Genomic DNA, 27,042 nt, shown 5'->3' with positions numbered 1-27,042 from the left:
CTAATTGCTTATGCCTCAAAAGTATAGAAAATGGCTATTATTCCCCACAAACTTTGCTTTTGTGACCAGGACAGTGACATTTTGAAATTTACCTTTTTTCCAGAACATTCCAGATAGATTCAGCGCTGAGTAAACTTGGAGTAACTTCTAGATCTTTCTAGAACTTTCCAGTAATATAAATAGTAGTATAAATACAGGGGCCTTAAGCCCACCAGTTTAGTTTAGTTCCAGCTGCCTAAGTGGATACATATCTGCATTTTTCTGAGATGGGATCAAGAGGCTGCAAGCATCCGACAGACGCATTTTGCTATGTCTGCGGCCAATTTATCAAGACAAGAGCGAAAAAGTACTCCGTGGAAGCATCTGCTAAGATGTGTGAGGCCTACAAGGCATATTTCGGCATGCCTGTCGGGGATCAAGACAAACCCTGGGCACCTCATTTCACCTGCGAGCACTGCAAAAAAACTCTGGAAGGTAAGATGGACAATTGTTGCTCGGAATTTTATGTTATAAAATTTGTTAAAATTTTTTAAATTGTAAAAGTTTTTAATTTTAAAATGTTTTACAATTTTCAATGTTATTGAAAAAATATATCATATATGAAAAATGTTGCGAGAATCTCTTACACATTAGTCATGGGTGAAATAAATGTATTTTTGTAGGATGGTACAGAGGGGAAAAGAGAACCATGAAGTTCGTTATCCCAAGAATTTGGCGGGAACCCACTGACCATTCAAGCAACTGCTACTTCTGCATGGTGGACCCTTCCAAATGTCGGACTGGCAAGAATGCACCTGCTATCATGTATCTGGACCTTCCTTCATCCATCGCCCCGGTGCCACACTGCCATGAGCTCCCCGTACCCACTCCTCCAGAGAGAGAGCAGCCGTCTTTAGAAGAGAGCAGCAAGTCAGAGAGCAAGAAAGACGTTGTAGATCCAGATGACAATTTCAGAGGTGGAGCTGAGGAGAGAAACCCATACTACCCCAACCAAAAAGACCTCAACGACTTGATTAGAGATCTTGGTCTCACCAAGTCCAATGCCGAGCTTTTGACGTCTAGGCTCAAGCAATGGAACTTGTTGGATGAAAGTGTGCAAGTCGCAGATCAGAGGAAGCATCACCAACCTTTTTCCAGCTTCTTCACCCGTCAAGATGGGCTCTGCTTCTGCCACAATGTGACCAGTCTGTTCGAGGCAATCAGAATCGCCTGTAACCAGAATGAGTGGCGCCTCTTCATTGACAGCTCATCCAGGAGCCTCAAAGCCGTGCTGCTCCATAATGGTAACAAGTACCCGTCTCTTCCCCTGGCTCACTCTGTGCACCTCAAAGAGGATTACAACAGCATCAAGATCTTGCTGGACGCCTTGAAGTATGATGAGTACGGCTGGGAGGTCATAGGAGACTTCAAAATGGTAGCATTCCTGATGGGTCTCCAAGGCGGTTTTACCAAGTTTCCCTGCTATCTTTGCCTTTGGAACAGCAGGGACACCAAGACACACTACCACAGGCGGGACTGGCCACAGCAGACTGAGTTCTCTGTGGGGAGGAACAACATCAAGTGGGAGCCACTGGTGGACCCCCGGAAGGTGCTGATGCCACCACTGCACATCAAATTGGGCCTTATGAAACAATTTGTCAGAGCTCTAGATAAGGAGTCAGCAGCCTTCAAGTACCTTCAAGACTTCTTCCCTAAGCTCTCTGAGGCAAAGGTCAAAGCCGGTGTCTTCGTCGGACCACAGATAAAGAAGATCCTGGAGTGCAATGAATTCCCCAAGAAGCTCACTAGTAAGGAGAAAGCGGCTTGGAACAGCTTTGTCGCAGTGGTTCGAGGCTTCCTGGGCAATCACAAGGCCGAAAACTATGTGGAGCTGGTTGAGATTCTGGTGAAGAACTACGGCACAATTGGCTGTAGGATGTCCCTCAAAATCCATATCCTTGATGCTCATCTTGATAAATTCAAGGACAACATGGGAGCATACTCGGAGGAGCAAGGCGAGCACTTCCCTCAGGATATACTGGACTTTGAATGCCGCTACCAAGGACAGTATAACGAAAACATGACGGGAGACTATATTTGGGGGCTGATTCATGAAAGTGATTTACAGTATAATCATAAATCTCGAAAAACTACTCACTTCTAAATCTTTTGTAGTCATTTTTGTATTACTTCAGTAAATACATGTTAATTTGGATTCATATCTTGTTTTTTTCTGACTTTATGTGAACGAAAAGACACAAATTCGCCCGTTTTCTCATTGGAAATAGGTAAATTTCAAAATATCACAGTCCTGGTCACAAAAGCAAAGTTTGTGGGGAATAATAGCCATTTTCTATACTTTTGAGGCATAAGCAATTAGGAAATAACACTTACTACCCAGGAACAAAAATTGTGTTACATAGTGTTATTAACATAGTTTCAATTAAAACAGCTCCAATGCAAAACATGTTGTAATTTCTGAATAATAAATGTAACAGATGAAGACTAGGAGCAAACCAGTAATCTTATGGCTTGTTAAGTGAGTGTCATTCATCTACCTGCACTAAAGAATTTCTCGCCTCATTTTATATTATATTTGTTGTAATTGAAGACTTAAGTCGGTCCACTAAATTGTTACTTAGCCTAGTAAGCTTTATTTATTTATTTATTTATATTAGTTGTACTTAATCTTGCAATTTAAAGAGCTGTATTCAAATTGACCTCATTCTTCTGCACCACACTCATACTTACCCAGGAACTCCACCAGCTTCCATGTGATTGGCTAAAGTAACATCATGTGACCAAACATCATACTGCCACTTCTGCAGCCCAATGACTCCACAGAGAACATTCCCAGAATGCACCCCTACACGCATATTTATATCAACTCCTGTAGCATCTCTCACCTTCCTGTGCAAAAAAAAAAGACAACATATTTAACCATTACATGTTACTAGACTGTGGATGATTTTTTTTTCCTTTCAAAGAATTTTGAAAGCTCTTCAGCCAGCATCATCATCTCTGTACATCCAACTGAATTCTGCTTAAACTTTACACTGGCTGTATCCCATTTTTTATTTATCCACCGTGATCATAAATCAGCTTGGGAGTAAAATAAATGATCAACTCAAAACATTTCTCAACTTTGCCTCTGAGGGCTCGTTGTGAGTTGTGGGGTTTTATTAACCAGCGAAATCATGATATGTAAATAAAATACCCAACGTATTGCTGGAAGATGTACAACACAGCAAAGTAAGGCATTGAAATGGGGTTAAAAGGGAATGGTTTGCATCAACCACTGGCTGAGCTTTTGTAATGTCATCATCATTATACATTAAGCAGCTCTAGCCATTTTTAATCCCTCTTCACAACTGTTATTTTTTTAAAAATAAAAATCTACACTTTTAAAAAAAGGAACAAAGCAAAGGAATAATGAGTGTTTGAAGACAACAAAAAGATTAAAGGGACTCACAGCTTTACAAGTCTGGTTCAGAGAGGATATAGTAATTATGATTTTACAATCACTGATTGTATTGTACAGAATGGCAAGCATCTTAACATCTTAAGCATCTTGCAACATTAACTCCTACATGAAGTATACAAAGACTCTGCAAGTTACTAACATGCTGTCCTCCGAAGCGTGTGCCGCAAGCCGCCCGCTTTTTTACACACTGCAGACCATGTTGCCACCCAGAGCTACAGCGTTGGAGGACAACACAGCCCTGGGAAGCTTACAGGCAAGCCTGCAGGTGCCCGGCCAGACCACAGGGGTCGCTGGTGTGCGGTGAGCTTAGGACAACCTGGCCGACCTATCCCTCCACTCACTTTATGGCTTCACACATGTCCAGTCCCATTTTCACACAGTTTTTAGCATGATTCGGCAGAGATTCTGGTAGGCCTGACACACAGTAGTAACAGTCTCCAAGAATTTTAATCCTCATACATTCATTTTCCTACAGAAAACAAAACAGAGCAGAATTCATATGTACATTTCAGATAAACAGTAACCTGCAAAATGGAATATTGGCATTACTTAGTCATTACTGTAGATTCTTCCAAGTTTCTATGTGCCAGTTTATAAATTTGGTAAATTATGAAAATGCATGCAAAGAAACTTTTACCTAACTGAATACTGTACATATAGTAGGTACCTCAAATATAAATAACTTGTTATAAGTGTCAAACTCTTGGTAAAGCTCAATACTTTACATTTTTAATAAAAAAAAAAAAAAAATAAAAAAAAAAAAAAATGAACAAGATTAAATTAGATTATTCCTGAGAATTATTCCTCTTTAAAATCTCTTTCATTAATGTATCCAAAACTTTTTTGTTACTCATACTATTCAAAAATTCATAAAAAAGTTAAAAACATTGTACAAAAATCTGCTATTTGGGAGGTGGGGTAGATGGCTGCATTCACAGGTGATTGAATGGTAAAGAAGCACTTAAGATGGTACATTTCCAAGTTAACAATAGGTGCAAAACTTAAGGTTTTGGATGAGCCCAACTTGATGAAATCATTGAAATTGAAGAAAAGAAAACAAAAGGAAAAAAAAAAACATTAGTGTAAAAAGACAAACAGCAATTTAAATTCAGCAAAAGATCTGCCAGTAGGTAAGGAAGTGCTTGAGTCAGAAGAAGGAATGAGAAGAAGCTTGATAGATCTAGTTTTTGCTTTGCTATTCAGAAAATGAACTTTTCTTGGGAAACTAAGCGATGAGTGAAAAACTTGGCCTCAATGGAAATAGCTTTAAAAAATTTCTTCTTCTCTCTCTCCAAAAATCTCAACTAACTGCTAAACCCTGTACAGATATGGCCAAAAGTTTTGCATCACCTAGAATTTTATGATTAAGACATCATTTAAAAAAAAAAAAAACAACTATATTAATAGAATTTATATTTTTTATTTAACATCATGTAATCAAAGAAACTACAAAATTATATTGCAAAAAACTACCAGAAGCCATGATAGCAGTACAGTATTTCATGTTAGATTTCGAAATGTTATTTTTTTTCAATTTTAGTCAGTTTTTCGTTACGTATATAGCAAACTACAAAGCAGTATATAATTTAATATGTTAACGTAACATTATTCAGCAGGTTTAGTTCGACTTTTGGCCATAGCTGTAGTTAAAATGCCGACACAAATTTGTCTAGAGTACAAATCCAAGTATTTAATTGTTTTTAACCCTTGGAGAATATGTTAAACTGTAAGACTCCAGGATCCCATTGCACCATTAATTCTCTGCTACCAATCAAGTTAAATAACGTTAACTGGCTTACATAAAACAATAACAACAACAAGAACAAGACCAACAAAAGCATTCATTTGCATAATTTGAAGATACACATTTATTCTTTTGTTTATGAGTGCTTACCTTAGCAATTTGATCAAACTTTCCAAAGAGCTCATTTAGCATGTGGACCAGCTCTCCTGGTGAGCAATCACTGGCCAGGCGTGTAAATCCCACAATATCAGCATATAAAATACTAAAGAGAGCAACATGAAATATACAACATTTTTAAGTTTACACAGCTATGCACACATTTAGGCTTGCACCTTATTTTTGACAAACCTGAGTTTGTCAAAAATAAGGTGTTGTACTCTAAACAGTGAGTGATTTTATGAGACCCTGAAGAATCCACATTCAAAATGAACAAACACTTAGTACAGCAGCAAAGGAGCTGCTTTATCTCATACTGTAGTTTTGTTGATTTTTTTTTATTTGCTATTGACATGGGTTGGCCAGAAACTAGAAACAGTAAACTGATAAATAAATAGTGTTAACCAAAGGGAGAAGAATACACATTGAATAATAATATAGTCCTTTCAACTCAATGCCAAGTCTGCAGTCACAGTCTGTCTGGTATTTTTAGCATTGTGACAGGTCACCTTTGTAGAAACCAAAGGCTTGGGGATCTATAATGGGAAGGGTCATCTCTTTCTGTTGTGAGCTGTTCTGGCCTGTATGCATGACCTTCTTCCTTATAGTCAAATGCATATTTCTTGCTGTCAAAGCACCAAAAAATGACTTTTCTTCTTGAGAAAAGCTAAACCTGTCTGAACCGAGAAAAGGTACTTGGTGAGTTTCTAGACACAGCATTTGGTGGCTGTTCTGGTTATCTAATGTGAGTCAGTTATTATATAAGCAAGAGCACTTAACTCTAATAGTTTAAGATAGTTTAAAAGCAACAGATTACAGAAAATAACATATTTATGAAGGTTTTTAAATAATATATTGCTAATTTGCTTTAAAATGCTGTCATATGATGTAGTTAACATGTCAAATTCATATTGCAACTGTTTTGTTCAGAGTGACCATGTTATTGTTTTTATAATAATACCCTTTCCTAATTGTAAAGTAACGCCTCCCACCCTCTTTACTTAAAATAAAAATACATGCATTTATAAATGCAATCAAAAGGAAATGAGTGCATCACTACCTCTATTATTAAAGTGTTATAGAATACCCTTCAAAGTTTACTAGAAACACATTATGTTACCTTTACTGTGTCCCATGTTGTCCTTATTGCAGTGTTATATTATTAAACAGAGTATTGCTGACTCTTGTAAAAAATGTTATCACACATAATGGCTCAAAAATAAACTGGGAAACATTTTTCTCAACATTTACAAAATTATTCTAAGGATTACAGCAGCGTGTCCAGACCACACTCCCCAGTCCAACAATGCTGATTATCTGTTCCAACAAAACGACCCTAATTTCAGAGCACCAGCATTGTGCAGGATGGAGCATGAAATGAATACATTGCAATGTTTAGAAAATAAACAAAAACTCTTCCTCCTGGTGAACGGTCCCAAGTAAAAATTGAAAAGTAATTTATAAGTTTATTTACCTACTATATGATGCATGAATAAAAAAAAGAAACAATTGGGAATATATTGAAAGAAAAATTGCTGTGATATAGACAGCATGGCATACAGCAAAAATGTCTTGCAGGAGGTTCTGTAAAACTTAATATACACACTGCTTGGCCACCTTATTAGGACCTGTAACTAATATTGGGTTAGGCCACAATTTGCTGTTTACAGCCTTGACACAAAGTGACTTGTGTTATATTTTTAAGTATAAAAATTGGCACGCTATATTTTTCTGAACTTTAAATCGTGCAATCTTTGTCCTCAGTTTATTTTCCAAGAAGCATTTTTAATAATCTTTTTTTCACAATCTTTTGTTCTCTGTTTATTCAAATAAAAGTATACAGTTTTAAAAATGCTGTTTTGTACAGGACACTGTGTAAACTACAACCAGTCATGCTTAAAATCAGCTTAATGGGTCATTTTTCATGAGTCACAAAAAGGGGAAATGTTGCAAAATGTTTTTGTGGATGAAATGCACATGATTCTTGAAAATACTTTCTCTAAGCTCTTCAATACCTTGTAAAAACATATGGTAAAAACTCGGCTGCTGTTTGAGTTAATATTTTTCAAACCTGAGACATTCAAAAACTGAGCAAGCTACTGGATATCTGTGTCATTGAATATCACTTCTATTTTTTTAACTTTTTAGATGTAGCATGTGCACACGGGATAAAACATAATTTTTAGTCCATAAAACAGATGTTTCCTCTTTTGCAAATTGGAACATGTGTTGTTTAAATCATATGTAGACACATTCACTGTGTCCAAGATGAAGACTTTTAAAAAAAAAAAAACATTCTATCCAATTCCATGCTAGGTTGTACACCAATCTAAACTACAGTAAAGTACAGAGACTTTTAAAAATAACTTCTCATTATTCTTCAACTGCAAACATTTATTGTTATCCCCTTGGCATCTATAAATTCAGTATTGTAGAATTGTATCTTGTTTTATCTTGTTGGACTCTCAGTAATGGTGCAAAGGCATTCCCATTGCTTAAGTGTAGTACAACTCCAATTATTTACTATAATACTAAATGGTGTGCACACCAATGAGCAGAATATGAACAGGCATTCACAATCTACAGAAGTAACAATTCATAAAGAAATAGATCTAAAAAAGCTAACATTGGGTTCAGTCAATAATAAAATTCTAGGGAAACGCTATACTTCAGCTAATGAAATAGTTTAATCGTACCTGTCATGCAGTATCCTGTACTTACATTTTCAGTGTACTGTAGCCCTAATATGATGCTTGCATGCATTACTTTTTTCCTCTGGTTGGTTCATGTCAAAAAAAACATTTTTTTTTTTTTTTTTTGGGGGGGGGGGGGGGTGATGTCTATCAATGAATTCACAGTTTGTAAAAGAATTAAACAAAAATTTAGCTGTGTGATTTGTATTCGAGATTATATCCAAAAATGCAAAGATGATCTGCCTACCTGACATTTGTGTGCCTTTGCACATACAAATTGTGAAAGTTGTTGGTGTTTTCAAGCTGGCCAGAGTTTGGCCCCTGTAGCCTCTGAATGATTTCAGCCTTCATTACTCTGGCAATGTGAGCAGGAAGCAAAGACAATAACAGACGTTCCTGCAACAGAAAATCATAAAACAAATTTGAAAAAAACAGATAAAAAACATTCAACCCTAAGAGTATTATCCCTCTTTTACCATGTCCCATTGCAATGATCTGAAACATACATACCCAGGAAAGCTGTAAGACACTAAAGCAGCAGCAGGCTCAACTATTAATGTCTAGCTAAGAGGCCAATCTGGGTGATCTGGTGTTACATACAGTAAATGGCCTTGACGTACTACATCACATAGAAAAATATCTTATATAAAATGATTTGTGGTGAACCCTGTGTATTTCATTTAATCAGGGGTGAAATTGTCAACAAAAAAGTGCAGGTACTCATATACGCAGCCGGTACACAATACATTTATGAATACAAAAAAAGACTTAAAAAATAACTGATAAAATATAATCAATCATCATAAACAAAGAAGCTGAAAATGCTGAAAGCTTTGTACCCTCTGCTTGTATCACTTAGTCATGTACTGTAATCTAACACTTAACTTAAACCTTAAATGATAAGTATTAAGAAATATTACACTATGCAGTGACTGTTGTAGAGAGGGAGTTTTGTTTCAAGATACCTTAAAAACGAGGGGATGTTATACAAAATGTTTATAAAGAAAACAGCTGTGCTAGGAACAAATTATACAAAAATGTATAGAAAGCTCCTGCCTCAGTTAAGTTTTGTTTTGTTTCTTTCTTAGTCACGAATTGTGAAAGGTTTCATGAAGCAAATATGGACTGCCACTTTCACCATATATCAGAAAATGATTACCCCCCGCAAAGGCAATATTGACCTCCAGGGGCAGTATAATCCCTGTCACGGTGTGTAACAGAGAAAAAACGTTTTAAGATGATGGAAAATACAGCACTAAATCTGCTGTTTAATGCTTCTATTGCACTTGCATTGAGAGCCAACACCATGGATTTAGCGACAGTGAATTCAAACACATGCAAGAGTCCTGTACAGATTGAAAACTACATTGAGGGCATTGTTCCTGAGTATTGTGATTGTTGCAATTTGCATGATTTATTTACAGGTGCAGTTTACCCTTGCAATTAAGATGTTTTTATTGTATGTAAGTGTCACAATAAATATATAAACCTTGATATGAAGTCTCAGTAAAGCATTTGGTTTGGTAGATCACAGACTCTTATTTGCAAAGCTCAGGGCTTATGTTTTTGGTCCTTCAGCTTTGACCCGGTTCTCTGATTATTTGGACAATTGGGTCCAGGCTGTCTCAATACAAGGCTAGCAATCTGACGGGAAATCACTTACCATGGGAATTCCCTAGGGTTCTCTCTTGGGACCTCTACGTTGATTTTTGTCAATGACTTGCCCCAGGTCTGTAAATAATCTAATATTCAACTATATGCTGATGACACAGTATTGCATTGTGTCAACAGTAGTTTAAACTAACTCATCACAAACCTACATAGACATTTTTCATTAGTGGACAATAAACTAGTCTTGAATGTTATAAAAACTAACCTTGCCTCTCTGCTTTACTAATGTAGACATAGTGATGGTCCAAGATACTTATAATCCATGTTAACAAATGAAATTATATTTTAAAGAACACTAAATGTAAACTGAATATTTATTTTATAAGAACCAAGATAGGCCAGGCATCTTTTTATACACAGAGCTCCTGAATTCTGGATTCAGTTACTGCTTGACATTCAAAATGCTGCTTCACTGGGTAAATGTAAATTAAGTAATTTAATTCACAGTGACCTTTTTGCTCAAAGTATATGCAAGAAATTGACCATGTATGTTTTTCAATAATAATATCTTTATATAGCACCTTTCATAGTGGACCACCATCACAAAGTGCTTTACAGAGGTAGGCTGTGAGCTGCGCATTATATGCAGAGTCACTTACAATAGGACATTGATTTAACATCTCATCCGCAGGATGGAGCACAAGGAAGTTAAGTGACTTGCTCAGGGTCACACAGTAATTCAGTCAGTGGCAGCGGTGGGATTTGAATCAGTGACTTTCTGATTACAAGCCCTGGACTATAATCACTGGACCACACTGCCTCAACTTTGTTTCCTGGGTCTCTCTTGAAAAAAAGCTGGTTTTCCTCCCAGTGTCTCTGTATGCAACAGTTAAACTGACCATTAGCCTAGCAACAATGCTGCAGTTCAGACAAAATTCATCTGAAAAAAGGCTGAAAGGGATGAAGCTGGTTTATGTCTTTGCCAAAGTATAGTAAAAAATGATGACCCAGAAAAGTAACTATAATAAATGGAGGAAGTTGGGGAATATTCATAGCGACACTCGTTTTGTTACTTTGACTCCTATATCGAGTCTCGGTTTTTCCAACTATCCTTGTATCATTTCCCACCATATTCTGTTGTACAAAAATAGATTCAAATAGATGATCTTAACATTTCTATGTGATTTGCAATAAGTATATTTATTAAGATAAATCTTCATTGTAATTGAAAAGATGTTGATTTTAATAAACAATTATTTCATGAGCTGAAAAACAATCTTTGTATGCTCAACCAGTCAGGCCTCAGAGTATGCCATCTCGATGTGGAACACTTTCATTATGGGTACGTATTTCAAAGTCATAGCATCCAACTGTTTAGTTATCACAATTTATACATTGTTCAAGGCTTTCTCAGCAAATTGTATCTTAGATAGCCATTCACTTGATAGGTAGATACAACACAAATCCAATCCAAGCCATGTACATCTAACCTGAACCATGCAGCTGTACTGCTAAATGTGTAATTATGGGCATTCAGTTCTACAACAGGTCTGGATGAAACTTGCATTACTAAACTAAATTAGCCTTGTTTTTAAAACAAAACAGGCTTTAACATGCAAAGCAACAAATGAAATAATTTATTAGCATCACCAGGTATTGCACTTTTATTGTGCTGTTTGTTCAGTAACTGTTGAACAGTTCACATGTTCATAAAGTGTATTCAAAGTAATCAGTCTGCATCCAGTTGTTTGACTTCTACAACTTGTCTTTGAAGATGGAGACTACTTGCTTTTCCTGCTGTTCTTACTATATTGCCACTGATTGACAGACAACATTCAGAGGGTATGATTAAACAAAGATTTACTTTCATCAGCAGAAAAAGGTCAAACGCATAAAAGAATACTGTGTTTACATATTTTTTCAGGTTAAAGGAAGCCTCTAATTAGTCTATAGATCTCGAGCTGGGGGGGGGTACCCCCCTACCCCCCATGGGGGGATGGGGGGATGGGGGGGGGGGGGGGGGGGCAGAAATATATTTCCGCCACCCCCCCAAAGCGGAAAAATCTAATAAATGGCAGTTGACACATTTAATGTAAATGGACCATCCCTTGGTTCACTGTGTGGAAAGTAAATGGAATCTGAATTGCTGTTTAAAGACCAAATCATGCACCAGAAACTGCATCTACAGTTGGATAATTTGTATTATATGGTCCATTAACTCAAATCCTTTCTGGGAGGTGTCACTTTCGGAGGTTGAAATTGCACTTGGTTTCATTTCCTTTATAATGAAAACTGAACCATTTTAGCTGTCAGTATGGTAGGTACTATCATATTACTGTCAACATGTGCTAGTATTAATAATTATTAAGACAGGCACTGCAAATTTAAGGCACTGAAATTTCAAAAACATATACTTCGATTTTAAAATTAATACAGGGTCTCCAATTGGCTCACCATGGTGTCATACTCATGTGGGTTAAGGAGGCAAAACCATCAAGGACTGTTTCTTCTCATCTCACTATAGCAAACCTTACTGTCTAGACACCTGGTGAGCTCGAGTTGGCATCTGCACATCTAGTCCGGCAATTGGTTTGATCATGGGATCAGATGACGCCACCTAATATTCATTTCTCCTGAGCTGTTGTGGGAAATTGCTTGTAAGTGGATTTCTAATGAATGTTCTCTTTTTCCTGTTAATTCAACTAACAGTCCTACAAAGAGAAAAAAAAAAAAAAACATGTGCGCTTTTCTCACGAACAGGCCAGTGGGTCTATTTGTGTGAAGATACGGTAAGTAATTGGTAGACAATGGATCTGACCTTTTGCAGTGCTGTAACGGAATGCAAGAGCTAAATTTGCCTAGCCCTGCAGCATCAAGTGAAAAATAATAATTTAAGTGTGGGCTGATTTGTATGTTATTGCTCTTGTGACTATATCAGGGACAATGCATCATACAATTGATTTAATATGGAAAAAAATCAAAAAATCAATCCCTTAACTAATAAAATAAAATGTACGTGTACTGCAGTTAACAGACATTTTAGGAAACGGTGTTTTTCTAGGATATTTAATCTCTGCTGAAAAAGTCAACCTTTTAGTGGAAAAAGCCAATTTACCAGGGGGAATTTCAAGCCTTGAATTTCTAATTAATATCGGCACCTTGTTCTGGGTTGCCCATCTGCTCCTTCATTGTGTCTGCCAAGAGCAGGGTTTCTGGAACAAAGCTATGCTGGTCATCTGTCCTTATGGGGAAAGTATAGTTTCAAAAAGATAAAAGTCATTCTTACACCTCTGCTCGGATATAACAAGTGTATCATAATAACTAATATACATTGTAATTTCTTCTTTTGATGCTAACATTTCTTCTGACGTCTTATGTCTAAACAAAAGTTACCCAGAGTACTGAATGAATGTGTATACAAAAAATAGCCAACAGTGGAGTTGCCCCTGGACTGCAACAAGCAATTCGTTTTTTTTTATATAGTGCATTTTTTTACAAAGCGTTCATCTCTCTAAAAGTAATCTGCATTTATTTGTATGAAGCGTGCATCTTTCTAAATCAGTGGTCCTCAAAGTGGTGCCCGCAAAGCCAGGCCATCATGTTTCCAGCAAAAGCGCCACAGCAGTCTGTTGACACTTGACAGTGTTGCACGCTTATGCTCTGCTTGTACCTACTCTACATTGTTTTTTTGTGTTTTTTTTTCCTGAATGGCTTTTGCGATACGATCAACCAGTTGATTATCTGCATTGTCTCTGTGGTAGCCCAACCATAAGTTAGCTGGGAGGGACATAAACTGTGTCTGTTTCAGTTAGACATATTGACAGTAAGTTTAACCTATAGGCGAGTCATATCTGGCAAGTTTTACGCAACTGTCCAATCATAATCAAGCAGAGGCTGTTCACATTTTTCTGCATGAAAATTGAAGGCGAGTGAGTAGCCAATGGGAAAGTGAAAGATCTGATAGCTGTCCAATCATTCGTGAGCAGAGGCGGTGTTAATATGCCGGGTAAGAACTGAATTTCGCTGACTGTTATTGAGCAGAATTTAATTTTGTATCTCTGTATTTTTTTATTCAAATTAATGAAATTATTTATTTTTTATTGTAAATTATTTAATGAATAAGCGCAGCATGCACATTTACTGCCTGAGACTTGGCTTTATTAGAGTGAGCCAAGAATAACCCCACTAAAACTCATAAAAAAATGTGTATATATATATATATATATATATATATATATATATATATATATATATATATATATATATACACACACACACACACACACACACACACTGTGTATGTCTCGAGAAGGCAGTGCAATAGTCAACGTGCCCACAAACAGCCAAGTAAGATCAATTTATGCCCGTGCCCAAATTACTTTGAAGACCATTGTTCTAAATGAATGTCATAAAAAATGAGTGCCTTTCAAAACATAGTCTGCATTTTTTTCAAAGCGTGTATATATATTTTATTCATACCAAGAAAAACAAGTCTCTTTAATGTATCTTTTAAAATGCATACCAAGAAAAATGCTCACCAGAAATAAGACTTTCAAAACAGATATGACGGAGCCCCTTTGTGATGTAGAAAATACAATTTATATTTGCTTCAATGATAATATGCCCATTGAATTTCTTCCTAAACTCATCTAGGACTCGTTATTGTTTCGGTCAGCCAGGAAGAAACTTTTATAAACAATCGGGGATGAACAATTGACATAATTTGTCAGCTCTGTTTGAGTTTAGTTATGAAAATAGAATCATTTAAATTTGTTTAAAGGGACTTCATCTGATTAAAAATAAAACCCGAAAACTTCCAAGCCCTACTTTTTCCAAAATACTTGTTTTATTTATTTTTAGCAATATACACCTCTATTAATATGAAGCCTAACACATTATTTTACAATAAAATACAGTGTATGGTGGGATACTATCATATTAATTTCCACTGTTCATTGCGCTGCTAGGAACTGTAACCGAACTATTCTAATGGTGTGTGGATGCAGTCCAACTAAACATAAAATGGTACTTTAGTGTGGATGCATTGAGCTGGATTAATTAGAACGGTTTCGAGATCAGTTATGTAGTGTGGACAGGGCCTTAAACATAAACAGAGGCATAGCTCTCTCTCTCTCTCTCTCTCTCTCTCTCTCTCTCTCTCTCTCTCTCTCTCTCTCTCTCTCTCTCTCTCTCTCTCTCTCTCCATGGTCCTTTACTTTTTAATTTGTATATGCTACCGCTGGGTGATCAGGCAACATGGTTTTAATTTCCACTCTCATGCTGACGACACCCAGATTTATTTTAAAATTAGTTCAGATGATGTAAACGTAAACTGCAGACTGTCAACTTGCCTTGACAAAATAGGAGCTTGGATGTTAACATTTTTTTGCAGTTAAATGCAAATAAAACTGAATTTCTTCTCTCTAAAACAGCATTAAATAAAATCCCACAACCAATGACCTTCGACTCCACCCCCCTCCCCTCCCCTCCCATTAGCTCTTTGCAAGCTGTGAAAAGTCTTGGAGTCTTATTTGACTTTTTTTTTAACTCTTAGTTTTCAGCATCACATTTCAACTGTAGTGAACTGCTTATTATCATTTGTGGAATATATCTCAAGTCTGTTTGTATCTTGCAGTATCTGACGTAGAAATTTTAATTAATGCGTTTGTTTCATCCCGTCGGGACTATTGTAACTCCCTATTGTCTGGTCTACCTTGTAAACTAATCAATCGCTTACAGAAGGTTCAGAATACAGCTGCAGTAATTCTGACAGGTACAAAAAGATTTGAACATATTACACCTGTTCTTGTCCGCTTGTATTGGCTTCTGGTGAAGTATAGAGTTATTTTTCACATGTTATTAATGACATTTAAGGCTACCTCTGGAAATGGCCCTGCTTATGTTGCTAACTGCTGATGCTGGGCTTCTGGTGACTACAATGATAAAACGCAGCTCTTGTGGTGGAAGAGCCTTTAGTTATTATGCACCTGTATTATGGAACTATCTTCCAATTGAAATCCATAATGCTGACTGTCTCCAGGCAGCTCCAAAAACCTCCCTTGCAATGGAGCTTCTAGCTCCATTTTTAGATCATGTGCTTGTTACCAATTATCACCAATTGCAGTGGTTTGCAGAAGTATTCCTCCCCTGGCTACAGGCAACATTGTCGCCCATGAACCCCTTAAATTCACCGTTCTTGGCCCGGAACTTTGAGCAAGATTTTTAGGATTTTAAGGGAGGAGGTTGCCATTGAGGCCATGTGTGCTACGCACAGGGGGGGGGGTGGGGGGGGTGGGGGGGGGGGTGGTTATATGTGGCAATGTTGCCCCGCACTTGTGTGTATTTTGTGTTGTATGCTGCGTGTTCTGTTTTAATGTTGGTGTATAGTCATTGGTACACGGGATATAAATGGGTCTGTGGAACACAAGTGTACTCAAAGTGGTTTAACTTGTAGATCATTTTCCTCAGGTATATAAAGATTTTCAAGCTGCCACTCACATAATGATCCCACAAAGCAACCATGAAGACCAAGCAGCTTTCGAAACAAGTCAGGGATAAAGTGGTAGAGAGACTCTGAGCAGGGGAAGGGTACATGAAAATTTCAAATGTACTGATTATCCCTCTCAGCACAGTGAAGTCCAGCATTAAGAAGTGGAAGATGCATCATACCACCCAGACACTACCCAGATCAGGGGTGTCACTCTGAAGAGATCTGCAAAGTTTTGTTACTGAGATGGGAGTCAGAGATCACACATCAACAATAAGTCGGTCCCTATACAAAGCTTGTCTGTATGGACGGGTGACAACAAAGAAGCCGTTAGTCAAAAAGCCTCATCTTAAAGCACGTATGGAATTTCCGAAAAAGCATGTAGATGATACTGCAGACATGTGTAAAAAGGTTTTGTGGTCAGAGGAGACAAAACTTGAACTTTTCAGTCTAAATTCCAAGCGTTACGTCTGGAGCAAGCCCAACACAGGACATCACCCGATCAACACCATCCCAACTGTCAAGCATGGTGGTGGCAGCATCAAGGGATGCTTGTCTTCAGCAGGGACTAGGAAGCTTGTCAGTATATAGGGGAGAATGGATGGTGCAAAGTACAGTTGGAAAACCTGTAGAAAGCCTTGAGGAAAACCTGTTTTAGTCTGCCAAGACTCTGAAACTGGGGAGAAAATTTACATTTCAGCAGGACAATGACCCGAAGCACAAAGCCAAAACCACACTGGAGTGGTTGAACAAGAAGAGAATTAATGTCCTTGAATGGCCCAGTTAAAGTTCTGACTTGAATCCAATCGAAAATTTATGGCGAGACTTGAAAATTGCAGTCCATCGACGATCCCCAATGAACTTATCACAACTGGAACAATTTTTCTGTGAAGAATGGGCAAAAATGTTATCATCCTGCTGTGCAAAGCTAGTAGAGACCTATCAAAAAAGACTCGTAGCAGTAATTGCTGCAAAAGGTGCTTCTACCAGGTACTGACTTAAGGGGCTGAATACTTATGCAACCAGTAAATTTAATTTTGCACATTTTCTTTGCAAGTTTGTTTGAAAAACTGTGCATACATTATTTGTCATTCAACAAAATGTATTTGTAGGGTGAATACTTCTGAAAACCACTGTCTCTAATATGAGAACAGCCACATTCTCACATGCATTTTGCAGAATTGGAATTAACCCTATCCCTGCCAACCACCACCACAAACTCACAAACACAACAGCTATTTACAAGCAGGCCTTTGCCCCCTATTTGCACGCAGGGCCTTTCTGCTCTGCCACAGCAATATTAAATGCTGAATATATTTAGAATCTTAATTACAACTAAATATATGTTTTTTTTTTGCTACTTAGTATAATACTTTATTAGACATTGGAAACAAATTATTACAATATAATGCAATTTATGTTTTATTTTTGTAACTTTTGAAACAAAAGAAGGTATTACTTTCAACAAGATTTATTTGTTTTGATTTTGACTGTTGATTCAACTGGATGCAATTGATCCAAATATATTTTTGGTTGCTTTTTAATATGGATATTTTAGGCATTATTCTCAACAGAGGGTGAAGAGGGTTTGCAGTTTACTCTTGTGCTTCAAAGCACTATCTTAGCCATAATAACTTGAATACAGTAACACAAGTTCTTATCAGTGAAAGATGAATATGGTTTTTATTTGTCTGTAATTCATGTTAACTGTGAAATTCAGGGGGTGTGAACCAGGGCTTCGCTATTTTCTAATTTCACCTGCCTATCATCATTGACTAATTTCACCTGTATGTCATCACTGAATCCTTATTTAATCACAGTCACAGCTCAGCTCTTTCTCTTGCATTTTGCCTGAATAGAGAGAAAGAGATAGAAAGAGAGAAATAATATTAAATAGATTATCATGAATGAAACCTTGCCTGTCTGACTTCCCTGATTCCAATTTCGACTAACTGAACTTTTGACTACCCGATCCGGCTTTGGACAATTTTTTTGTATGACTTCCCGATTTGGCTTTGGCCTAGTTCCAGCACGACTACTCCATTGATTATTGAATCAAAACTGGACCCGACACTGAACATGGATTTACCTAAATTGTCTTCTTCTAAACCAGAACATTCCAATACCTCCAGTGCCATCTTGCTCCTTTGTTGCAGCCCCTGACCCAGGGCCTTCCCAGCCATGTCATTCCAAAAGGAAACGCCGACAGGATCCCTTCCCTACTCAGCTTTTCTTTAAGAACTGGCCCATCATCAGACTATTCAAAAACACTGTTTGATAAGGAAATCCAAATTCCACCTGGAAGCGATCGTACCCCATTACTTTTACTTCTGTGTGACTCAGTTTCAGCAAGAACTGTTTTTTCCACTCGCCACCATAACTTTCATCGTTCATGCTTGGGACACACTGCATTTCAGGAATTCAATTCCAATTTTGCAGTGAGAGAGATGGTATAGAAATTCCACTTTTCCCCTCACCGACCCTTCTCTCCAGTCTAACAGTATGCCTGACAATCTGGGGAATCACCAAGAGCCTCCCTCCTGTATCTCCTTCCAGACTTCCTATAACCTTCAATATCCTCACTACCCTGATATCAATTCTCAGGTCAGGATGTTTCAATCCATTCGACGACATCGTCATGGAAGCAATGTGCCTCACCGCCTTCTTTGGATTTTTGAGAAATTCAGAATTCACAGTCCCCTCATCATCTAGATTCCCAGCCATAGGCACCTGCTCCTGAGACCTCTCTCTAGTGCCAGATCTACATTACATCCTGTTCCTGTGAGCATCCACGACAGATCAACTCCACCAAGGTCAATTAATCCAAACATCAAAGATAGATTCCCCTCTCTGCCCTTTCTCCTCTATTACGAAGTTCATATCTATTAAAAGACCTTTCAGTTACTTAGACTATCTCTTCATTAATTGCTCCAAAAGCATCATTACCAGACACTGTTTCTCTTCCCACCTCTCCACCCTCGCCAACAGAGCAGGTCTTTCTCCCCAAATCTATACCAAACACTCCTTCAGGATTGGCACAGCCTTCTCATCAGCCATCTCATCTGATATTACTTCAGCTCACCAATCCATAGCTTGTATGCCCAGAGTAGGGGCATCCTTTCCTCCAGGACTACCAGAGGTTTTCCCCTAATAGGAGAGGTTTTTCATCTCCGCCGAGCGGATGGCTGACACATAGCTTGTTCCACTAATCTATTTTTAGTTATTTTGTTTGTTATTGTTTGTCTTTGTTGTCTGTTTGTCTTTTCTTGCTTTTTTTGTTATGCATTGGCCCACGGGCTTTGTTTATCTTCACAGGTGTGGTTTCAGCGGGAAGCCGATGGTCCATCTTTTGGGTGGATAGTGATTCTCACTTCCCCAACCTGGAGTTACAGTAACTACAAAGGTTCTTCATGTGGTCAGATTGAATCACCGTCCACACTATTCTTTATATATATATATATATATATATATATAAATATATAGATATATATATATATATATTATTTATCTTTCCAGTAAATAAACAAGCATAGGTCGTTTAATGTACAGGTGTATTTCGGTTTCCAGTACAAAACATGTTCACTTTATTTAAAAAAAAAAAAAAAGCACACTTTTTATTGAACATATTCGAACTATAATAAAATAGGAATGGAACCCTAGTCTCAAAACCTTGTATGTGCACTGAAAGTATACAGTTAGATGTATTGAATAGCCATAGCTTTGTATTTCACATTTTGTCTGTAAAAAAAGCTGGATACCATGGCCTTTAAATAAATATAGTACCAGCTATCAGGCTGCAAAATGCAAGATCTGCTAGTGCATGATTTTAATTCTGTCTCACACTGTGTCACTCCAGGGCGGCTTTAGAAACAAGATTTTAAAGCTCATATTCATATGTGTTAACATTTTTAAAGGGGAACTGGGCCACTTTCCAGAGCGCAAGTACATTTTGTGATTTAAAAAAAAAAAAGGTTTTACGAACAATAAAATCTTTCAAATATTTCATTACTTTTGGCCAAAGAGAAACAAAGCATGGTTAAGAAAAAGAGGCCAAGCGTTTATACACTTGTCCTACAATCTATGTAATGTATATGTTAATAAGACATACAGCAGGAATAAATAAAAAATGTATTTATAACTAATGAGTTTGCTGGCTAGGGCCCTCATCTTTAGGGCCCACAATGTCTACACTCCTCAAAGGGGCCCGCTGCACAATGTCTGAAAGTTTGACATCTACAGAAACGAAAGCTACACAACCACTGGTGAACAGTCCTCTTACAGTATACAGTACAATTGAAGATGACCAAAAGAGTAATAGAATTTAGCCGTGTACCACATTTGAAGCCAGTACTTTGTTTGGTTGCTATTGTCAAAAAGTCACATGGCCACAGTATGGCTGCTGCATTAGGTCAGACGTGGTGTTATAAAACTCTGTAAACATGTATTAGTGGAGATCCTTTTATGTGTACAGATTCCCCATTATTGCTGCAATTTTTCAGCAACTTAACCAGCTGAACCGTTCTGCCCTAGGAGAATGTATCCTTCTAAGTCACAGTTGCTCAGTTTCTCACAGTATTGCAGTAGTACTGTGTGACTAATTTGGATGTCGAAAATGGCAAACTATTTTTAGTGAGTGATACTGTGCCTCTTTCATCTTGCTTTTAGCTGATATTTTTACAGAAATCAGCTGCCCTTCCAAAAATACAGTGTTTAATGGTACAGAAGAATGACTAATTTCCTAAGAGAAATCAGTTAGCCTTTTTAACCTTTGAATTAATCTGATTTCCCTCATCGATATGTTAACTAACAGAAGCAGTAGCTGTGAAATCCCAATATGGTATGCCTACTTTCAATTCTGATGTTTTGTAACCCTATTTAACAATTGTAAGGGGAAATGAAAATCTTGTGAAAGGAATAAACCAATTATTAACAGTATAAATATGAGTATTGCACTCATTATATATAGTTTAGAAGCAGGGTAAGAAAGGTATTGTCAGGAAATTTCCAAATTGAAGTTCTGTACTTTAAGGTTGAGAAAAAAATTGTTTGAACTTTCTTACTGTTCTGAAAAGAACCTTTAAAGCCCCTTTCACATTGGCATGCTCTACCCGGGTCATGACTTGTTGTCATGCAGGACAGCTACACGATTTCACACTGTTTTTTGAAGAAGCAGGGTTGATCTGGGGGACAGACGCATGTACACAATGTGTGTGAAACCTTCACGCATGCTTGGATGTTTGCTATTTTGTTCACTTACAAATGCCTATCATGCATTTGGTCTCACTCAACCCGGGTCAAAATGAGTCAACCCCCATCCTGAGGTGGATCACTGCCGAAACGGGTCAACCCAAATACGATCTGGGGACGTGATTTCACACTTGGGAGAACCCGGGTTGGGATCCGGGTAGGAGCGCCAGTGTAAAAGGGGCTCTAGTAGTCTTCTTCTAGGGCCAGGAGTATAATATGCTTACAAGCTTGATAGCTGCCCATCGTGCATAAATCTTCCAGTCATCTGTTGCAAAATAATTCTCTTTAGTCCAGATGTCTTAATATATTACATTTCTATACCTTCTATCTCTCTCTGATGTGCTGCTGTACTGAGCAGGTTAGAACAGTTCCTGGATCGCTCTTATCTTTGTACACAACCTAGCTATCTTTTAGTAGTATATCATTAACTATGGCGACAGTGTCTGCAATTTGTCTATTCGAGTTCTTTTTTATGGGCATCTCCTTTGAGTTAAGCATTTACGAACACCCCTGGAGCCTTCATTTTGCATTTTATATTCCCAGCTGTCACCATTATTTTAATTTATCCAAGATAAAATGTGGCCACTGAAGTACCATAATCATGTCTTATATCTGCTTAATAAATATGCTCTAGATGTTCAGGGAAATCAGTCAGCTGCTTTGTGAGTAGCATATTTTCTTTAATTTTATAAATATCAGCCAGTGGATAGTTAAAATATGATGCTAATGTTTGTGTGAGCGACCCCCTTACCCTTGTACTTCAGCACTGGGAAATACTGGGAACTAATTTTAGACTTACAGTAATTTCATGAAACACTTCCCTAAATTGTATTAAAACCCCAAAACTGACTTGCAAACCCTGAAAACATTTGGTTGATAATGAATGGTTGAAGAAAGAAACGTTACATATTTTTGTACTTGCCTGAAATGCAGCAGGGAAATTCCTACTATTTTATTAATCAATGAAAAATACCAATTCAAATCAGATAAAACAATTGAAGTGACTTAAATAGTTGGCATATAACGTTTCATGAGCCATGCCATCAAAGCATCTTTCATCATGTTATTAAAATGACAGCCTGTCAGAAACTTCTTACACAAATGATTTCCATATATTGTCATCTTATCGCCTTCTTTGGGAAATGTCTGGAACATTTTAATCAACTGATTTGTTTGTGGCCTCAGTGTTGGTCACACACTGCATGGTAACACATTTTAAAAGAGCTCTATGCTGTATAACCTACTATTGCTAATTTGGGCAAATTAGCTTAAAATGAAATTGCTTAGTTTAGTTTACTGCCTCATTACCATTTTATGATGTTTGCGATCTCTCTGAGTGATTGTTATTGTGCTGGTGCTTGATCTAGCATGTATTACATATGTATATACTGTAGTACCGTATGCAACTAGAACTGAACTCAGGGTTTAAAACACAATATTACGTTATTTGCAATGATTTCAAACATCATAATAAAGTGAAAGGACAACAAAAAATTCAATTTTAATTTAATAAGTGTTAAAATTGAAGAATATGTGAAGACTATATCTATCTATCTATCTATCTATCTATCTATCTATCTATCTATCTATCTATCTATCTATCTATCTAGCTAGCTATCTATCTATCTGTCTGTCTACCTATCTATTGTTGCTGTCTGTCACTGTGCTTGCTGGGAATGTGTGAGAAAGCTGCGTGTGTGGGGAGTTAGTGGATTTCTAAGTAAGTAAGGTTTTTTTTGTCCCCAGTCTTTTTCTTTCTTTCTTTGGTTGGTTTGTTTGACTGTTACAGCTGATCAAAACATTTTTGGTTAGAGACAGCCTATGGTCACGGAAGGGGGGGTCCTGAGCGAGCACGGCTCTAGTTTGACAATATTACACACAAACGGCATTAAAATCATAGTTGATGCTATTGTCAGTGTTGAGAAATGTATAACTGAGCTTGGAAAAGTAGTAGGGTGTAAAAATATAAAATCTGCTTCTTGCATAAATAAGGCAGTGGTTGTGTTTCTGAACAGTGAAGATTTAGTTCAGTTTGTTGTTTAGGAGGGTTTAGTAATTAATGATGTTTTGGTCTCTGTTTTGCTTCTTTCTGTCACGGCGAAAAAAAGTTACTATTACCGTTTATAAAGAATGAGGTACTAATCGGAGAGCTGAGCCGCCATGGTCAAATAATGTCAGAGATTACCATGATTCCACTGGGCTGTAAAGCACAAGAATTAAAACATGTAGTCTCATTTATGAGACAGCTGTATAAGTTACTAAATTACATCAATATTTAATTAAATATCACTTTCAGGTTTTGGATAGATGGCAGTGACTATGTAATCTTTGCCACCTGGGTTAATGCAATGTTTTTCGTGTAATCGGGTAGGGCATTTAGCAAAAAATTGTAAACAATCTGGGGAAAAGCTTGCAGAGGGTAAAGCTGAAGAGAATGAACATGAAGCAGACAAAAGTACCGCTCAGCTGGGAAGCCAGAAAGCTGGACCTTTGAATGCTAACATAAATGTGATGATTAATGAGGCAGAGGCTGAGGGAGGGGGTGTTGGCTCTGAACAGGTAGTCAAAGAAAATGTTGGGGAGTGGGGTGAGGGAGAGATGGGGAGACAGTGACGGTGGTTTCAGGAGAGGGGGTTACTAAAGTAGAAGTAGATACAGAGTTTAAAATACCTAAGAAAAAGAGATCAAGAAAAACAACATCCATTGATTGTTCAGCGAAACGCAGTATGACCTGAGATAAAAGTGCAGAGTGTTCGGAGAGTGCAAAGGGAAGTGTGTCAGAAATGGAAGAATCCAGTTCTAGTAAATGTGCAGCACTTCAGAGTGAGGTGAGCACAGTCGAGAGTGAACCTAGCGACAGTGATGTAGCGGGCATTAGTGACGCAGACTCTTCTTATAGATGTGAGCTCTCTGTTAGCTAGCAGTTTAGAGGAGGGTATAGCGCTCAGAGCATACAGGAATTTTTAAAAATTATAAAAGGAAAAAAGGGAGTAGTGTGGTAGAACACTTTCCTGATTTGGTGTTGTTTTTAAGTTCTGTTCAGCAGGTGATGCAGGACGCTATAACACTGAGGCTTGAAAAGAAAGAAAAAAATAGATTGAAGAATCTTATTAGTAAAGTTAGAGGTTCATTGAAAAAAGTAATAATAGTTAAATTAGTGAAGACTTATTTTTATTATCCTGATTTTCTGTTTTTTATTTACTGTGCAATTTCATGTCTGTCCTTCTCTACCTTAGCCATTAAGCTGGGAACTTTAAATGTTAATGGCGGGAGGGATATAGTAAAGAGGGCAGCTATTTTTGATTACTTATTGCAGAAGAAAGTGGGTGTTGCTTTTCTTCAGGAGAGACACACTGATAGAAATAATCGAGTAGACTGGTTTAATGAATGGAAGGGGGAGGTCATTTTAAGTTATGGAACTAATTTCAGAGCAGGGGTTGCAATATTATTTGCACCAGATTTTAAACCTGATTAGTTTTCTACTACTGAAGTGTACAGGGATGATTGTTACAGGTAAAAGCTTGTGTAAAAAACAAAACTTGTATATTTATTAATGTGTATGCTCCCAATGATGGACAAGAGAGAGTAGTTTTTTTTTTTTTTAAGACTCTGAGTAGTGTCTTGCCGCAGTGCCAGCCAGAAGAGGTTGTTGTATTAGCAGGTGATTTTAATTGGACTATTGACTATCAGTCTGATAGGAATGGCTCACAACTCAGGGAACTGATTTCAGTTTTAACTGCTAATGATCTTGTGGATGCCTGGAGGTCAACACATAATAATATCAGGCAATACACATGGGTTAAAGGGAGTGCTGGGAGTGTTTCTTTAGCCAGGCTGGATAAATTCTATGTTTTTAATCACTGTTTAAATGTATTTATTAAATCAGAGATTATTCCAAACGGATTTTCATACCATAGTATGGTTCTTTTAGAAATGGTTATTTCACAAGTGAAGGTTCATTCTTCTTACTGGCATTTAAATAACAAGTTGCTGCAGGATGCCCACTTTTTGAAGTGTTTTATATTCTTTTGGAAAAGGTGGAAAGGACAAAAATGGCTTCTTCTTCAATGAGAAAGTGGAGGGATGTGGCCAAAGTTCAGCTAAAAATGTTGTGTCAGCAGTACACTAAAAACATCACACAGAGCACTAGTGTAGCAATGAAAGAGCTGGAAGCAGATATCTCTGATCTACACAGAACTCTGGAGTCCAGCAATAGGCTGTTTGAGGACCTGAAAACAAAGAAAGAAAGATTATCTGATCTGTTGGACAGGTTCAGGGGGCACTGGTAAGGTCAAGATTTCAGAATCTTGCCCAGATGGATGCACCAACAAAATTCATTTTTGCACTTGAAAACAGTGCAGACAGTGACGGGTCAATTGTTATATGAACCTGGGGAGATCCGGAGGTGCGCTGTGGTATTCTTTTCGGAATTATTCACAGCAGAGGTTGTGAATGAGATCTTTTAGAAGCTTCCAAGCTCTTTGGTTTTAATGCAGGCCTTATTTCCATAGATCAGGAAAAAGCATTTGATAGAATAGACCATAAATATTTATTTAGAGTAGTTAAGGCATTTGGAGTTGGTACCAGTTTTCAGGGACACATTCAGTTGCTCTATAGTAATGTTTTTAGTGTATTAAAACTCAATGGTGTGCTTAGCTCTCCTTTTCCAGTGGAATGTTATACTCACTCTCTATTGAACCCTATGTGAATAAATTATGCACTTTATTAACTGGTTTGTCTATTCCAGGTGTATCTATGGAACCTGCAAAAGTGATGGCTTATGCAGATGATATCACAGTGATTGTGATAAACACTGCAAGCATTAAAAGATTGCCAACATGTGTTCAAAAGGGTTTCCTCCTCAAAAGTAAACTGGGCTAAAAGCAATGTTTTTTTTATGGGAGACTGGGAGGGTAGTAGGCCACCAGACCTGCCAGTAGACCTGCAGTGGAGTCTGAGAATTTTTAAATATCTGGGCATGTTTTTAGGAGGAGAGGGGGTGGCAAAGGAAAATTGGAGTGGATTATTGAACAGGTAAAACAGTAGCCTCTGCAGAGGCTACTGTTTGCCCCTGAGTCTCTCCCTTGGACAGCACTGACATTTAGTTTCCTTCACAAAGTGGACAGATGTTTTTAATAAATACTGAAAAGCTCAACCTGTCTGTTCTACCTGGGTGCTGATTGCATGGAGGTTGTTTAGGGATCAGCGAGGTATGAGCAAAAGTGGAACTGTATTGGTTATTGGAGGAACCATTGGTTTATAATCAGACTCTAACCTGTCCAATTTTAGAATCTGATAGTTTAAAAAAAAGAAATGTCTAGAGGAGTCCTTAAGATGGCCCATCTATTACAATTGGACATGAGAGTTTGGAAAAGCCCTGAGTTCCTGTCAGATCAGTCGGGGGTGAGATCCGTGCGATTCATTGGTGGTTTTTTAATGCATTGGTGTGTTTTTAATGCAGCTGTGTGCTGCCCTGTCAGGAGAGGGACTGACTGTACTGAAGGAGTTCTTTACAGGTGCTGTCAGCCTAGAGTTAGAGCCCCCAGGGTTTGAGATACAGGCTAGACCAGCTGTAGAGCAGAGTCAGGACAGCCCAGGGAAGCTTTTACAGTTTGGAGACAGCTATAGAATATATTCAGTG

At 37.6% G+C, this 27,042-nt stretch overlaps 1 protein-coding gene across 1 annotated transcript in view; it reads right to left on the bottom strand.

Annotated features, from left to right (window-relative positions):
- Positions 1 to 27,042, bottom strand: part of LOC121314788 (adenylate cyclase type 2-like) — a 155,218-nt gene that overhangs the window by 32,612 nt on the left and 95,564 nt on the right. Inside the window, exons 5-8 of the mRNA XM_041248462.1 lie at positions 8,304 to 8,452; positions 5,358 to 5,469; positions 3,805 to 3,932; positions 2,731 to 2,889 (exon numbers count right to left, since the gene is read on the bottom strand). Coding sequence (XP_041104396.1) covers positions 2,731 to 2,889; positions 3,805 to 3,932; positions 5,358 to 5,469; positions 8,304 to 8,452 — 548 coding nt within the window. The remainder of the gene's footprint in view (positions 1 to 2,730; positions 2,890 to 3,804; positions 3,933 to 5,357; positions 5,470 to 8,303; positions 8,453 to 27,042) is intronic.

Source organism: Polyodon spathula, chromosome 4 (assembly GCF_017654505.1).
Source record: "Polyodon spathula isolate WHYD16114869_AA chromosome 4, ASM1765450v1, whole genome shotgun sequence".
Classification (NCBI taxonomy): domain Eukaryota; kingdom Metazoa; phylum Chordata; class Actinopteri; order Acipenseriformes; family Polyodontidae; genus Polyodon; species Polyodon spathula.
This window is presented reverse-complemented; position numbering and strand designations above follow the sequence as displayed.